This window comes from Sander vitreus, chromosome 8 (assembly GCF_031162955.1).
Source record: "Sander vitreus isolate 19-12246 chromosome 8, sanVit1, whole genome shotgun sequence".
NCBI classification, from domain to species: Eukaryota; Metazoa; Chordata; class Actinopteri; order Perciformes; family Percidae; genus Sander; species Sander vitreus.
This window is the reverse complement of record NC_135862.1, coordinates 527,329-545,355: the sequence shown is the minus strand read 5'-3', so window position 1 is coordinate 545,355 and position 18,027 is coordinate 527,329. Positions and strand designations below refer to the sequence as shown.

Genomic DNA, 18,027 nt, shown 5'->3' with positions numbered 1-18,027 from the left:
GAACACAGGTGGTACAGGAGAACAGAGAGGGGTGCTGAACACAGGTGGTACAGGAGAACAGAGAGGGGGGCTGAACACAGGTGGTACAGGAGAACAGAGAGGGGGGCTGAACAGAGGGGGGCTGAACACAGGTGGTACAGGAGAACAGAGAGGGGGGCTGAACACAGGTGGTACAGGAGAACAGAGAGGGGGGCTGAACACAGGTGGTACAGGAGAACAGAGAGGGGGGCTGAACAGAGAGGGGGGCTGAACACAGGTGGTACAGGAGAACAGAGAGGGAAGGGGGGGGGGAGCTGAACACAGGTGTAGGCTACTCCCTCAGTAATCACCAACCAACCTGGAGAAGAGAGGGAGGCACACAGACAGACAGACAGACAGACAGACAGAACACAAAGACAGAGAGTTGTTCTAACTTCAGGGAACAAACGGAGCTACGCCACACTCTGAGTCACGTGGCCTGAGGATCAGTGTCTGTTCCCTGGTTGAAGGAGGACGAGATGTTTCCTCTCAGCGCTGTGCAGCGAGCTTTGAGGTATGTTTACCTGTGGTGATAAAAAGGCAGAGCGCTCACAGCAGGGTGTCCAACGCCCCCCTGTTTCAACCAACTGTGGTCCAGCATGAGCTGTGTCACCACGCTGGTTAACAACTAGCTCAGTCAACCATCAGGGTTTCCCAGTCCAGAGACCAGCACCTTCACGTAAAAGAGGCGGGGTTAGCACAGCACGACCAATCACAAACATCTACCACAGCAGCATATTTTACAGAAGAAGATCAAACTATAATTCTACATAAATATGAAGAACACAGACACGGTTTTACAGCTTCCTAAAACAGGAGGACAGCTGGCAAAATAATAGCTGACGCTGTAGATGTGGAAATCACAACGCTTATTAATATCACTTCCTCATCAGTCAGGCACTAGACCATAATTCCACTTGTTCTTTCCATAAACTGTCGTTGCTTTAGCCTTTTATTCCAGCTGCAGCCCTGGCAGTGGGAAGGGTTCGGGTTATATATAGAAACATCATTCTAACCCATGTGAGCTTTGGCAACACACGGCTCATCTCTATCTTTCATAACAATATCATCAGAGAACGTTAACGGGTTGTTGGTCGGGACTCTCAGTTCATACTCTTCTGAGTACACCTGTCTCTGTCTCTCTCTCTCTCTGTCTCTCTCTCTGTCTCTCTCTCTCTGTCCCTCTGTCTCTGTCGCTGTCTCTCTCTCTCTCTGTCCCTCGGTCTCTCTCTCTGTCCCTCTGTCTCTCTCTCTCTGTCGCTGTCTCTCTCTCTCTCTCTGTCTCTGTCTCTCTCTCTGTCTGTCTCTCTGTCTCTCTCTCTCTGTCTCTCTCTCTCTCTGTCTCTGTCTCTCTGTCTCTGTCTCTCTCTGTCTCTGTCTCTCTCTCTGTCTCTCTCTGTCTGTCTCTCTCTGTCTCTCTCTGTCTCTGTCTCTCTCTGTCTCTCTCTCTCTGTCTCTCTCTCTGTCGGTCTCTCTGTCTCTCTGTCTCTCTCTCTCTCTCTCTCTGTCTCTCTCTGTCTCTCTCTGTCTCTGTCTCTCTCTGTCTCTCTCTCTGTCTCTCTCTGTCTCTCTGTCTCTGAAGCTGTTCAGTTAGGGTAAATTAAGAGTTTAAACACTGATGAAGAGTTTATCTCCAGCTGCAGTCGGTTCTGATTTTATGAATGACATTTTCAATCAGAAGTTGCTGCAGGAGTTCTGTTCTGAAAATAGAGGCCAAGTCCCGCCCCTTCCTGTGTCCACTCGCTAAATTATCTTTTAAAGTGACAAACGTCATCATGTGTGTAATTCAAACAGGATCTAAACATCCTCTGTCAGTTCACTCCTCCTCTAACGGGGGGGGTTTGTCTGTTTGGTGTGTAACTATTGTACTATGACTATGATGTATGTATAATTATTGTACTATGATTATGATTTTTGTGTGTAAGTATTGTACTATGACTAACTGGTAGCATGTGTTTGATTTTCCTGTTACCAATACTTAGAATATCTGTGATCTAGATTCATGTTGTTATATCTACGATGAGAAGTGTGTGAATATTTGTAAAAAAGAGAAAAGAGAACTTATTTTATGGAGGTGATGGAAGTGAAGTGCCTTTTATTTTTTACTCCTGAATCTGTTTTTATGATGTTTAAAACCTCTGATGTAATAAAATGCTTAGCGTGACGTTGTTGTTGTTTGTGTTGTCGACACTAGATGGTGCTGTCGGAGAATATGAATGTTTTTAGGTTTATGTTTGGGTGTTAAAGGGTGATAGACTGCAAAACCAAGTGTACCGTGTCATAGTGTAATAAGGACAGTTTGGAGGTAACTAGGACATACAGAGATACCCCCGTCATCTGCACAGCTCACAGTTTAAAACTGCTGCTGAAAACAGGCGAATGTCAACAAAGCTAAAAGCTGAGTCAGCATCCCAACTCCTAGACTTTTTCTCACCCCAACATTTACATCAGCTACACCACTGACCTGAGGTCAGCTAGTCTTCTGAATCTAGCTAGGTCACGCAGATCTCCAGAGGTCCGCTATGTAAGTACTAAATTCACTTCTGAGACTTTTTTATGCGAGAAATCAACTATGTAGAGGTCAAATATGGGCCGTTTTACCAACATTGATGGCTAACTGCAAATTATTGAAATCGGACCCAAGCGTTAGCTTTGTAAGACCTTGGTAGCTGTTCTATAAGTGGCGTGACGAAATTCACCAATGTGACCAATGAGAGAAGCCCATTTTGAGCAGCTTTACCCTGTAGGAGATGATTTCTACCAGCTGATAGTCTTTATTCTCCCTGTAGGAGATGATTTCTACCAGCTGATAGACTTTATTCTCCCTGTAGGAGATGATTTCTACCAGCTGATAGTCTTTATTCTCCCTGTAGGAGATGATTTCTACCAGCTGATAGTCTTTATTCTCCCTGTAGGAGATGATTTCTACCAGCTGACGGCAATATTTCCACAGTTTCCCCCTGAACTGATGACTGATGGGAAATGTTGCAACATCTGAAGAGCACTTAAAGGCAGCACAGAGAGGGCGTCTCCAACATGTTCCTGCTGTTGTCATATCTCTGTGAGGACGGTGATGGCTTCAGTCTACTCTTCAGCTCAGGTAACACATCTTATTTCAGTTGGTTTGATGAGGATTTCTCTCACCCTTTCAATGGATTAGTTTCAGTCTTAACTATCTCTGTTAAAACAATGTAGTCACATTATTGAGAAGAACTGCTGCTCTGTTTTTGTGCCTTTTACGTAGCTTACTGAACATTGGTTAGAATTGAACTTTCTGAAACATTTGATTTGAGATGAAAAGAACAAAGAGGGAATATGTTTCTGCTGATTCTTTGTTGTGACGCCACAGTTATTAGTGTTGCTGCTGTAAGCAGTCCAACAAAGTGCTGCTGCGAGGGACTAAACACTGATACATATATGTATATATATATATATATATATATATATATATATGATATATATATATATATATATATATATATATATATATATATATATATAGTACAGACCTACTGAACTGTTATTATAGTTGTGAAAACTAAAATCTGAATTTAAGATCTTTAAGAATCTTCTGGTAACCCTCGTGCTGTCTGTTGGTTTTTTTTGACGTTTTTATAATTTTTTCCATGTTTTTGTCACATTTTTCAACATTCTTTGACCATTTTATTTTTCAATTGCTGTGAAATTGAATAAAACATCCAGATTCAATGCAAGTAATGAACCATCATTTATTTTACTCGTGAAGAGCGTTGTATGGAACCATCCACACATCCACATTATTTTTTTGGACAGTGTGGTTGAAAGAAACCCAAATTTCCGATACAGAAACTTTTTAGAAAACGGGTCTGATTTGACCCGAGGACGACAGGAGAGGTAGAAAGATGTCTGTGAGTTCTGAGTTTAAAGTCACAATTCAGATTTCTTTTCCCTCAGAACTCAAATACATTTTTCACGTTACCCTATAATCCTAGTAGCAGATACACACATGTGTCTGTATTTGTGTGTGTGTATATGTGTGTGTATATATATATATATATATATATATATATATATATATATATATATATATATATATATATATATATATATATATACACTACCAGTCAAAAGTTTGGGGTCACTTAGAAATTTCCATTCCAGACAGAATACCAACAACAACCAACAAGATCAGAATACCAGCTGAGATCTGTTGCATTGTCTTTTTTAACCAGGGCAGCAGTTTTCAGATTACATTATGAGTTTATATAATTACTAAAGGGTTCTCAGTGTTTTCTAACTTAGCCTTTTAAAATGATATCAGATTAGTGAACAGAATGGGCCTTTGGAGCATTGGATGAATGGTTGCTGATAATGGGCAATGTAGATATTATATTAAAGATCAGCCACGTCTTTCTACAACAGTCGAGACCCCCTGACCACTTCTATATACATATACATATAGACATATATATATATATATATATATATACATATATATATATCTATACATATATATATATCTATACACATACATACATACATACATACATACATACATATATATATATCACCCAGTGTTTTTTATTTAAAAGGGTTTTTTAGTGTTTTGTCTTTGAATAAAAAAATAACGGCCCAGAATCTGTGATAATATTAATATTTTATTCTATTGTAATCTCATTACTTTCAGTACTGGAATAAATGTTTGAAGTATTTTTTCCACCACTACTTTTAACGATGAACACATTTTGTTTTCTACAGAGACCCAGAATGGCGCCAACCCCCCCCAGTAAGAACCAGTTTTTCTGTTCTGTTCAGGGAAGATTAAATGATTAATGAATGACAGACACGTATTGAAGTTATACTTAATAATTATAAAGTGTTACATGGTGGGACTCATTGACTTTATTTAAATTTATTTATGTGTAGTCTGTTTGATTTTAGTTGGTTGTCTAATTGATTTCATTAGTTCAGTGTGACATAACATCCCCGAAAAACACTCTCTGTTGTTGTTAACTCACTTTTGTTGTTAAATCATTTTTCTACCTTTCAGGTCAGCTGATCAGCTGTTGGCTCTGCTTAAGGAAAGCACCAAAGTAAAAGGTATACTACACATGTCATAAAACTATCTATGGTTAGTGTTTTACATGTTCCATCCTAATTCCTCCTGTCTGCCATTGGTTGCAGATCCAGATTACCTGAAATGGGTTTCAGACTTTGTGTCCAAGAATAAGAAGACCATTACCTTAAAGAAGCCAGCTGGTGCCAGGTTGAAGATAGGAGGCCTGGAAGACACCGTTTACAAAGGGAATCATGGCAAGTTGAATGGGTGGGGGAAGTTCTACCTTCCTAAGATAGTAAACATGAAGGTTTTAGGAGTAGTGGAGGGGAAGTTGTGCCCGTGTGATCAGCTGGTCCTGATGACCTGTGAGGACAGAAAGCTGTATGCCTTCGATGGAGAGGAAGAGGAGCTGCACATGGTGGCTGAGAGCCTGGAGAAGCTCGGTGAAAAGGGACTGACGTATCCAGCATCACAGAGCTACTACAAAGGAGAGGCCTTCAAAGATATGGTGAGAAGTTAAGGCTATGCAATTTCAATGTATTTACAGTATCAAATCATAACAAGAGTTATCTCAAGACACTTTACAGATAGAGGAGGTCTAGACCACACTCTCTAATTCACAAAGACCCAACAATTCCAGTACCTTCCCCACAAGCAAGCATTTAGTGCAACAGTGGTGAGGAAAAACTCCCTTTTAGGACAGGGAGTTTTAGAGACTGACCCAGGCTCTTGGTAGGTGGTGTCTGACGGTGCCGGTTGGGGGTGTGATGAACAGTGGCAATAACAATCAAGATAATGAAACAGTGACTAGAAATAATAGATGTAGTAGTTCAGGGCATAGCAGGGCACTGCAGGGCGTCGGGCAGGACCAAGGTGCCACCCTAATCCAAAGAAAACTGCGGGGCAAGAAAAGATAAGGACTCCGGGGGAATAAGCTCCCCAGAGCTAGGTTAGTAACAAGCATTTCTGGGACATGGATGCACACAGATGGAAAAAGAGATAGAAAGAGAGAGGAGCTCAGTGTGTCAAAGGAAGTCTAAAACTGTAACAGCAGAATTAAGAGCTGGTCCAAGGCAAACCAGGCCAGTTCTATAAGGGTTGGTAGGTGAATCTGATGACTATGAAGAGAAGCAGACAAGAGAAGGGATGCCATCACCCTCCCCCGCTGGTCTAGGGCGAACGCTGCAACTCCTCACTTTATAACTATAAGCTTTAGCAAAGAGGAGAGTTTTAAGTTTATTCTTAAAGGTGGTGACGGTGTCTGCCTCCCGAACCCAGACTGGGAGCTGGTTCCGCAGTAGAGGAGCCTGATAGCTGGAGGCTCTGGCTCCTGAACCCAGACTGGGAGCTGGTTCCACAGGAGAGGAGCCTGATAGCTGGAGGCTCTGGCTCCTGAACCCAGACTGGGAGCTGGTTCCACAGGAGAGGAGCCTGGTAGCTGGAGGCTCAAGCTTTTGTGCTTGTTGACTCTGATGATTCATTACCTGATTTTCTGATATTTTCTTTGGTGTGTAGACGGAGAAGGACTGGGACAAAGTGAGGAGCAGCGCTGTGGGGAAGAAGCTGGAAGCAGAGCATCTCAAACTGGTGAAAGAAAAAAAGCCCAAACTTTTGGAGAAACTGAAATCAGCCAAAGCTGCTGCCAAAGCTGCTGCCTGAGCTGTTGTTTCTCTATTTGTTAGGAGGAAAAGAAAAAGGTGTGAGGGTTCAGGTACCCTGTACATTTAATCTTTGGTCTATATCTTTACTATCCATGGAGCCATTTCTGGCCCAAAAAAAAGAAATGTGTCTGGGAGCGTGCGCTCCATGTTTAAAAGGCTCAGTCCTTCCTTTCTTTACTGCATGGCATCCCCCCCCTCTCTGCTCTCTCTTCTTTATTGTCTTCAGCTGTCCTGTCAAATAAAGGCCCAATATGCCCCAAAAAACAAAAAATGAATCTATCCAGAGCCGCAACAGCTTAAAAAATGAAGGTAGATTCTCTCTGCAGATCAATCAGCAATAATGATAACCCAGCAGCGTTGGCGGTGAAAGCAAATGAATCTGTCCTCTAAAGAGACTTCTTTATTTATATTTGGACTCTATAGCTAGTCTAAGGACACTCAAGACAGCCGACTTTAAGCCTTAAACAACAATAAACATGATTTTTGGGGGTTCTATTGAATCCTGAATCCCCTGGTTGGGGTTCTGCTGAGTCCTGAACCCCCTGGTTGAGGTTCTGCTGAATCCTGAATCCCCTGGTTGAGGTTCTGCTGAATCCTCGTCCCGTCCTCAGTCCATGAACACAGTCAACACATTAATGAAGTAAACAGTGACTGTCCTTCCTTTGCCGTACCTGAAGTTGCTGCATTCTGGCTGCTGTCTGTAGATTCCTTCATGCTCAGCTCGTATTCTTCCAGATGTTTCATACCAGATGTTGTAACAGCGGTGATGTTGTGTATTGTTTAGGGTCCTCGCCACCACCAGACTAATCAGCATTGCAGATTGAACATGTAGCTGGACTTGAATGGCCTTCTTTTGACTGAAAGTACTGCCAAACAACACTTTCTCTGCTCACTTTCCCACAGCCTACTGCATTGAACGGTCCACCTACATAAACAACTTTCCGTAATCAGCGGCGGCATCATTGCGTCAACCAGCGTAGCACGTGTAGTGCAAGTGTAGGGTTTGATTCAGTGGAAAAAAACTCTGCCCCGTCATAAAGCCCAATATTCAGCTGAATCAGAAGCCAAATCTTGGATTCGGTGCATCCCTGATAAATAACATTACTGTCTGTGAGAGCTGCAGGGAGCCTCTGCAGAGGGCTGAAGGCTGCAGACTCCTGGTCTACATTCACCAGGTTGTTGGTGTTTTAGGGTTCTTTAGTTCAATAAGTCAGTTAAAGCTTGTTGTTTCAGAGAGATTATTCAGGCCTGATGTATTATATTGTTTCCTCCTCTACTTTATGAAAAGCTTTCTGTTTGCAAGATGAACTATTAATAAAACATTTTATTCTCACTTCTACTCTGACTCCTTCAAATCATTGATTGGTAACAATCAACAGAACCTTTGCTCAGGTTAGTTCTCTAACATTATCTGGAGCTCCATCAGCAAAAACAGGAGAAGACATTCAGGATCAAAACCTAATTCATCACTTATTAAAAAAACATTCATGTAGCTGTCTCGCCAGTGTTTTCAACTGAATACATAAAGAGAAACTAATCTTTTTAGATAAATAAACTAAGAAGACCAGAGGCGATGTCTTTGAGACTGCAAGGGAAGCTCGGCTTCCCCTAAAATGTCAAAACATTAATGGTCAAATATGTACTATTGTGTTAACATTTTATTGACTAAAAAATGTGTTAAAACAGGTTCATCTGGAAGACGAGTTTGTTCAGAATCAGCTACATATAGCAGGTCGACTGACTTGACATCCTTCTCATACATTCCCGTTGTGTCACAGTGCATTTCCCTGTTGAACCCTGGCGTCCATGGACTTCTATGGGCCTGCTTTGAATAGTTTTTTTCAGTGCTTCGAAACTAGCAACCCGTAATCATTCCAATAGCTATAGTCGATTTTTCTTTCCTCCCGCGTGTCACAGAACCGTACGCCCACCCACGACCCTTTCCTGAACCCAACCGTCCTGTTTTTCCCGCGTGTCAAGGAACCGTAACATAACTGCGTCAAAAGGGACAGCAATAGTCCCGACCAAGCGCGTTTACTTAAAGCGCTAAAGGGACTGCAATAGTCCCGATGAACGACAAAGGCACCTGACCAAGCGTCCACATTTTACGAGATGAGTGTGAGAACCTGTTGAAACTAGACAGTCACTGGATACATGCTGCAATTATGTCCCGCCCACGGACGCTCAGCGTCTCTGGAGGTGAATGGAGGAGTGGGCTGGCCTGGACTCCTGTCGAAAGACTGCATCTCCTTTTGATTAACAGCGATTTGTACTATAAAAAGTCCCCGAAGATAATAATGTATACTTTATTAATCCTGCAAGGGGAAATTACAATGTTTTCACTCTGTTGTTATTACACACATTACACACAGGCCTGGATTACACACACATGCTCAGTACCTCTACATGCACTAATGGAGAGATGTCACAGTGAGGGAGCTTGCCCATGGAAAGGCGCCCCGAGCAGTTGGGGGTTCGGTGCCTTGCTCAAGAGCACCTTGGCAGTGCCCAGGAGGTGAACAGGCACCTCTCCAGCTACCAGTCCACCACCATACTTTGGTCCATATGTGGACTTGAACCAACCCAACTCCCTACTGACTGAGCTACTGCCATCCCATTCATATTCATTCAAACATATTCGAGCTCTGTCCCATCGCAGATTTTGCAAGTTTAGTCGAAAGACAAACTGCTGCAACCTATTTCTTGGTATTTGCTTGGCGAAATTGCTAGCCAATTTTCATCATCCATTTATACAATTATACACCTCATTCCTTGTTTTAGTTTAACCTAATTCCCACATTTCCTCCTTTGAGTTTAATATCGTTTCGTTAGATCGTTTGTTCATTCATTCAGTAGACTAGGCTAGTGTCGTAGGGGTGAACTAGCCAGCTAGCAAACTGCACATGGTGGCAGACAATGCTAATATTGTCAACCAGATATTGCCGAAGCCATTACAAACTCACACTGTGTGTGTGTGTGTGTGTGTGTGTCTGTGTGTATGTGTCAGGAGAGAGTGTGTGTGCATGTCAGAGAGAGGAGAGACGATAGCCTGTGATACAGCTGCAAACTTTTAAAGATTGTTTTTTATCAGGATTACTAAAATTCATTATCATCACCACCATCATCACCATCACAGTCACTAAGGTTAATTAGTAACAGGATTAGCAGCAGTGAGGTGGTAAACAAAAAGGGGTAAACTGGACCTCCAGTCATCCAATACGAACAAAAACAAATCATATTTTTAGATAAATTAATTTATGGAATGCTCCTTTTCCCTGTTTACATGTTTAAAATGTCTAGAAGACGCTATTAGCCTTTAATTCAAAGGAATCTTTTGCAGATATCAGAGTAAACCTATAGCCAAGTCTTGAAATATTACAGAAATATTAGGATAGCCTATAGAAAACATAACACCATAAGGTCTTTGCAATATTATTTAGATTTTTGGGATGGATCCTGGAATTTTGTCATTTATGATGGTGGCCGAAAATGAGCTTCCCCTCTTTGAAAGACCAGCATGGAGACTGATGAAGACATAGTGAGGACTGAAGTCAAACAAGGTCAATCTAAAGTAGATTACACCTTAGGACGTTTAGAAACTGCATCCACATTCATTTCTTATCTCAACTGGCTGTAATCTTTACACATTGATATCTCTTCACCGTGTAGCGTTACATCCCTACAGGTCATATTAAAACACATCAGAGCATCTGGAGGAAGTTGAATATCACTCATCATTTATTCATCAAGCCTCACTAATAATAATAATATATAATAAAATAAGTAAAACTCTTATCAGTTCACCTGGAAAAGATGCATCCAGACACCATGAATATTAGCAACAAACTCCATTAACTACTGAAAGAAATCTGGAACATAATTTGGTAGTCTACATATTTACTGTAAACTGTATATATGTTTTAGACACAGATAGACTATGTTAGTAGTAATAATGGTGCAAAATTATTTGAAATTCCTTTTTACTTTAATTGAAAAAACTTCTTTTTGCATGAGGGAGGACCCCTAAACCCCCCACTAAACACGTACCCCTAAGAGTTCCACAAACCGAGGCAAAACAATATGTTTACTTACATATTTTATATACTATTTAAGTAGGTTGGATATATTTAGTCACTATTTGTTGTACATTCTTTCTTGAGTTTCTTTCTTGAGTAGTGTGTTCTTATTCTTATTTTATTTTAGCACAGAAATTGGGCTGTTTTGAGAAAGCTTTACTCAAACATGAACCCAAAGTACTCATGGTTGAATTAGTCATTACTTTTTGCTTACAGTTCAGTTTCATTTCAGCTTTTTTTGATACCACACCCAAGTAAGCAGGAATGTGTTTAATGCAAGATACCATAACTAGCCATGGGACTTTGTGTCAGGACTCTTGACCTCTTTAATGGCACACACTCCTACATATTTGCAAAGACTTCTTCTCTGTAAAGGAGTGAGCAATGGTAAAACGGAACAAAGTAAGGCGCGGTCGTTTGAATAATAAGAGTTTCAGTTCCTGGTAGTAGCGTTGCATTTCCCCCATGACTCATTTCCAGGTTCTCCTTCTCCATAAACAACATGAAATCAAGGAGAGAGTTAACTTTTCACACACACACACACACACACACACACACACACACAGAAACACATACGCACACAGACACACACACAAAGAGACACACACACATACCTTTTATTTATGTCCACATGAAAAAAAAATGGTACAGGGACACAAATATTACAGATGCAGTACAATACATACGCAAACTCATGGACTAGTAGCATGCAGCAGGTAGTCACAATGTCACTTAATAAGCACAATATTCAGTTAAGGGTATAAGTAGCAACATCTCCGTTGCACCTATAGCCTAGCTCTGAGATGTTGTTTAGGAGTTTTGGGTATTTAACATACAGTCGACGTGAGAGGACGCTGGCGCTGTTTATTCGCTGCTTCTCCGTCTGCTATTGCCTCTTGTGTTCGTGTTTGTTAGTGTTCGCTGTACCCTTGAAGGAAAGCAAGTTTATTTCCTTCATCTCATCCCACTGGATTCACTCTAACTCTGGACAGCCCCTCAGCTGGTTCCAGAAGGTGTTCAGGCTCCTCAACCCGACTGTCGGCTCGTCGGTTAGCCGCTAGCTGGCTGCCCTCGTTCACCCAACGCGTGGCGGCTAATCCTAGCTGCTATATCGGCTTACCCGATTGCCTACCTCCTTCTCACTGGCAACCTCCACCTTTTCATCTCCTCCTGTAATGCCGTGGATCATTTTGGCACTCATCAGTCATCCACCTCTGTGCCCCTAGTCCACAGCTAACTGCTATCACGGAGCTCTCAGTCCCTCCACCCGGCATCATGTTCAAATATTCAACTCTGCAACTGGTTGATATGTCCAACTACTCCATTCCACCCTGCATCCCAGTCATCAAACAGCTCTGACTTCTATGTCGACACTGTTACATCCACAGAAGCTCTCGCCGCAAGTTTGACTACTTCCACCACGGACAATCCATTCCATCCATCTGGTGACCTGCATGCTCTGTCGCACCTCTCCCACGTCATCAGAATGCTTCTCCCACTGGATCACATAGGGCTGATCGCACCCTCAGGCTGCACAGAAAACCTGGACTGGACTACAGTGCTATCCGCACTTCACATACACCTATTCTCCAATCATTTGCAAATACACTCACTGTCCCCCCTCAACTGCAATACCCTCCTCCCCACTGACCACATGCACTGCTAACCCGGACAACCTCAGATCTCTCCAGCCTGTCCCCATCCCACCACCCTCTCACCATGCCAACTTTGCCCTCCTCAACACCCGATTGCTCAACAATACAGATCCTGATCTCCATAAACTAATCCTTGACAACACTCTGGACTTCCTTCTGCTCACCGATACCTGGCAACAACGACTTCTTCTCCCTCAACCAAGCATCCCCCCCTGTCTACAACTACATCTGCAAACCCTGCCCATCCCCCGTGGAGGTGGTCTCGCCAATATTTTCAATCAGAACTTCCAGATCACAGAACTCATCCTCCCCTCAGTATCAGCGTTTGAATTTCTCGCCTTTAAAGCTCTTTCCTCCATTACAGTCATCCTAAACCAAATCCCTCCTTCCTCTCTGATTTTACTGAACTCCTCACACTAGCCTCATCTCTCTCTCCATGTCTGCTGCTACTTGGTGACTTAAATATTGACATAGGCTCCCCCACCTGCAAGCTTTCATCAGAATTCACAATTTTACTGGACAACTTGACTCTCATCCAACATGTCACATTCCCCACCCATGAAAAAAAGACACATCCTCGACCTGGTCTGCTCCACAAACCAACCGGTGCTCGACCTCCATCCATGCCTCTTTCCCTTCTCTGATCACAAACTGATATGGTTCACCATCCATTCTCCAACCCCACGCCCCCACCTCCTCAGAGAATTCACCTTCCGCAACTTTAAATCTATCAATCCCCACCATCTCTCTGACCTGCTCTCCACCACTCTCCACCTGGACTCAACCCTCACCTCACCTGATGATCACACAAACCACCTCAACTCCACCTTGTCTACCTCCCTCAACACTCTGCCTCTTCACCCTGGTACACACCTGCACTCTGGAAAATGAAACTGGCCGCCAACTTGAATGTCTGACAAAAAAAATCATCTCCCACAGTCTACCATGAAGCCTATAAACTCCACCTCACTGCCTACAAAGATGCCCTCACTGCTGCCAAATCTGCCTACCTCTCCACCATCCTCACCAACCCCTGTCAAAACCCCAGAACCCTCTTCTCCACAATGAACAACCTCATCAAGCCTCGGACCAACACCCTCCCTACCTCTACTCCGGATCTCTGCAACTCATTCCTCCACTTTTTCGCTGACAAAATCAACATCCTTTATCAAACTTTATCCCCTGTATCTGACCTCCCAGTATCTACTCCAGCACCTACCACGGCCCCTCTTCTCCTCATCCCTCCTGACCTCCCGACCCCTCCTCCACACTGCCTCCTCTCCCAGTTTGACTTGGTCACCCCTCCTGAAATCTCTAAACTTATCAGCTCTTCCAAACCCACTACCTGCTCCCTTGACTCCCTCCCTACTCCACTCCTGAAGTCCTGCCTCCCCGTCCTATGCCACTACCTCACTAACCTCTTCAAATCCTTACTGTCCCTTGGAACTGTCCCCTCTGCCTTCAACACTCCTTAAAAAACCTGGCCTGGATCCCTCCTCCCTCAACAACTACCGCCCAATATCCAATCCCCTTTCTGTCTAAAACCCTGGAACGTATAGTCACCTCACAACTACAAACCCATCTTCATGCCAATAACCAATTTGAACCTCTCCAATCTGATTTTCGCCCCCTCCACAGCACAGAAACTGCTCTCCTCAAAGAACCAGAACCTATGCAAGTGGGCCGAGCTCACCTATCTCCGACCAAACGTCTCCATTGTAGGAACTCCGGTGAGTGCCTCTACTGCGGAGGGAAGGGTCAACTCTCTGAGACACGCACTGCCAGGTCCGTGGATGGCAGACTTCTGGCCCATGTAACTCATGTCACCCTCCCCATCAAGTTAGTTCTGTCTGGCAATCTCCATGAGAAAATATTCTTCAACCTTATCACTGCTCCCAATACACCTGTTATTCTGGGGTTTCCCTGGTTAACGTTACATAACCCACACGTGGATTGGTCGGCTGGAAGAATTGCTAGTTGGAGCCCATTCTGTCATTCAAACTGTTTACAGTCAGCCCTTCCCCCTGCTGGATGTACCAGTAGAGACACTTGCACTGAGCTTCCTGATTTGTCCACTATCCCCTCTGACTACCATGAGCTTAGGGAGGTGTTTCGTAAAGACCTGGCACTTTCCCTTCCTCCGCATCAACCCTATGACTGTGAGATAAAACTGCTCACTGATGCACCTTTACCCACCAGCAGGCTCTATAATCTGTCTAGACCAGAGAGGGAGGCTATGGAGAGTTACATCAGGGACTCTCCTAATGGGGGACTCATCTGTCTGTTCTCCTCTCCAGTTAGGGCGGGGTTTTTCTTTGTTGAGAAGAAGGATAAGACCCTCTGACCCTGCATAGACTATCGAGGCCTTAACAACATAACTGTCAAGTACCAGTACCCCCTACCTTTAATTAACTCCGCTTTTGAGTCCCTACAGCAAGCCAAAATCTTCACCAAGTTGGCTCTTCGCAATGCCTATCACCTGGTTCGGATTAAGGAGGGGGATGAGTGGAAGACCACATTTAATACGCCCCAGGGTAACTTTGAGTACTTGGTGATGCCTTTCGGTTTGACTAACGCGCCTGCGGTATTCCAAAGCCTTGTGAATGATGTGCTCAGAGATTTTTTGAACCACTTTGTATATGTATATCTGGATGACATCCTCATTTTTTCAAAAGACACTGCTGAAAATGTTTCCCACGTCCGTCAGGTGCTCCAGAGACTACTTGAAAACAAGCTCTATGTGAAGGCAGAGAAGTGCGAGTTCCACACTAAATCTGTACGTTTTTTGGGGTACATTCTTGACAGCGGGCAGATGAAGACAGATCCTGAGAAGATTAGAGCGGTTGCTGAATGGACAACTCCCACCTCCCGTAAGCAGTTACAATGCTTCCTGGGTTTTGCCAATTTTTATAGACGTTTTATCAGGGACTATAGTAAGGTTGCGGCTCCCCTCACTCGACTCACTTCAGTTAAGATCCCATTCACCTGGCCTCCGGAGGCACAAACTGCTTTTTATCGGCTTAAGACCTTGTTTACTTCCGCACCTAACCTAGTCCATCCTGACCCCGATAAGCAGTTCATTGTTGAAGTGGATGCTTCAGACAGCGGGGTGGGGGCAGTACTCTCCCAGCGTTTTGGACCGGACCAGAAACTTTTTTCTCTCGCCACCAGAACGGAACTATGATGTGGGGAACAAGGAGTTGCTTGGCGTGAAGTTGGCTTTGGAGGAGTGGCGGAATTTCCTGGAGGGCTCTGAACAGCCTTTTATTGTTTGGACTGATCATAAAAATCTGGCTAACCTTCAGTCTGCTAAGAGACTGAACTCTCGCCAGGCACGTTAGGCATTGTTTTTTTGGATGTTTTAACTTTGTGTTAACTTACAGACCAGGCTCCAGAAATGTTAAGCCGGATGCCTTGTCCCGAATTCATCAACCCGTGGAGGATATTCCCTGCTCAGACACCATCCTCCAACCCAGTTGTGTGGTAGCGGCTATCTCCTGGGAGATTGAGGCTGCGGTCAGAGGGGCCCAGAGGGATCAGCCTGACCCAGGTAACGGTCCAGCTAATCGTTTGTTTGTACCTGACTCTGTTCGTTCCCAAGTCTTGCAGTGGGTCCACATTTCCCGGTTCGCCTGTTACCCTGGCTTAAACCGTACCCTGTCTCTGCTTAAGAGGAATTTTTGGTGGGCCACCATGGAAGCTGACATCTCAGCCTACGTGTTGGCATGCACAGTCTGCGCCCAGAGTAAGGCGTCCCATCGACCCCCTGCAGGCCTACTGCACCCTCTGACCATGCCTGGCCGTCCATGGTCACATATTGCTCTGGACTTCGTTACAGGCCTGCCCCCATCCCAAGGTAACAACACCATTTGCACAATAGTGGACCGTTTTTCTAAGTCTGTGCTCTTTATTGCTCTGCCCCTGGATATAGTCTCGGACAGAGGACCCCAATTCACATCCCAGGTATGGAAAGAGTTTTGTAAATCTCTTGGTGCTACGTTCAGTCTCTCATCTGGTTTCCACCCTTAGACTAATGGGCAAGCAGAGTGGGCCAATCAAGACTTGGAAGCAGCCCTGCGTTGTGTGGCATCCACCAACCCATCCTCCTGGAGCTCGCAGCTTGCCTGGGTGGAGTATGCACACAACTCCCTGTCCAGCTCGGCCACAGGGCTGTCCCCATTTGAGGCCTCTCTTGGGTATAAACCCCCTCTGTTTCCTTCTCAGGATAGTGAATTGATGGTTTCCTCAGTCCAGCACCACCTCAGATGCTGCCACAAGATTTAGAGGGAGACCCGGTCTGCTCTTCTCTGCTCCGTGACAAGCAAATGTGGCCTCGCTGATCGCCACCGGACTCCGGCCCTCACGTATGAACCAGGTCAGAGAGTTTCGCTTTCCTCAAGAAACATTCCTCTCAGGACTGACTCTAAGAAACTCTCCCCCCGGTACATTGATCCTTTTGTCATTGACCGAGTCATCAACCCCTCAGCTGTCAGATTGAGGCAACCACATACGATGAGGATCCACCATGCTTGAGCGTGTACTGGAGCTGGCGGAACAGCAAGCCACGGCAGCAGGTCTTAAGGCGTAGGTCACACTGGTAGGTGCAACAATCTGGCACCGATGGTGAGTTTCTCCCAGGAATAAATACTGCAAGGTTGGTAAGTGGAATTGACTGCAGCTGCACAGGTAGTGATTAGCGGGATAGCCAGCAGCTGAGCAGAGGTAGATTGACCGGCCACGCCAGGAATACACATCAACAGACACAATGGGGGAAAAAAGGGGAGAGACACACACACACAAGATGGGAGACAGCAACTGCCCACATAACAGTCACACTGTGTGTGTGTGTGTGTGTGTGTGCGTGCGTGCGTGCGTGTGTGTGTGTGCATGTCTGAGAGAGGAGAGATGATAGCCTGTGATACAGCTGCAAACTTTTAAAGATTGTTTTTTATCAGGATTACTAAAATTCATTATCATCACCACCATCATCACCATCACAGTCACTAAGGTTAATTAGTAACAGGCTTAGCAGCAGTGAGGTGGTAAACAAAAAGGGGTAAACTGGACCTCCAGTCATCCAATACAAACAAAAATAAATCATATTTTTAGATTAATTAATTTATGGAATGCTCCTTTTCCCTGTTTACATGTTTAAAATGTCTAGAAGACGCTATTAGCCTTTAATTCAAAGGAATCTTTTGCAGATATCAGAGTAAACCTATAGCCAAGTCTTGAAATATTACAGAAATATTAGGATAGCCTATAGAAAACATAACACCATAAGGTATTTGCGAACTAATTATTAGGCCTAATTCTCATTGACACATAATTTGCAATATTATTTAGATTTTTCGGATGATCCTGGAATTTTGTCATTTATGATGGTGGCCGAAAATGAGCTTCCCCTCTTTGAAAGACCAGCATGGAGACTGATGAAGACATAGTGAGGACTGAAGTCAAACAAGGTCAATCTAAAGTAGATTACACCTTAGGACGTTTAGAAACTGCATCCACATTCATTTCTTATCTCAACTGGCTGTAATCTTTACACATTGATATCTCTTCACCGTGTAGCGTTA

At 44.0% G+C, this 18,027-nt stretch overlaps 1 protein-coding gene across 1 annotated transcript; it reads left to right on the top strand.

Moving 5' to 3' along the window:
- Positions 1-5,004: 5,004 nt before the first annotated feature.
- LOC144521720 (uncharacterized) lies at positions 5,005-8,056 on the top strand. The gene is made up of 3 exons (XM_078256282.1): positions 5,005-5,097; positions 5,182-5,564; positions 6,572-8,056. The coding sequence occupies exons 2-3, from the start codon at positions 5,358-5,360 to the stop codon at positions 6,713-6,715; spliced, it is 351 nt and encodes a 116-aa protein (XP_078112408.1). The 5' UTR covers positions 5,005-5,097; positions 5,182-5,357; the 3' UTR covers positions 6,716-8,056.
- Positions 8,057-18,027: the final 9,971 nt, after the last annotated feature.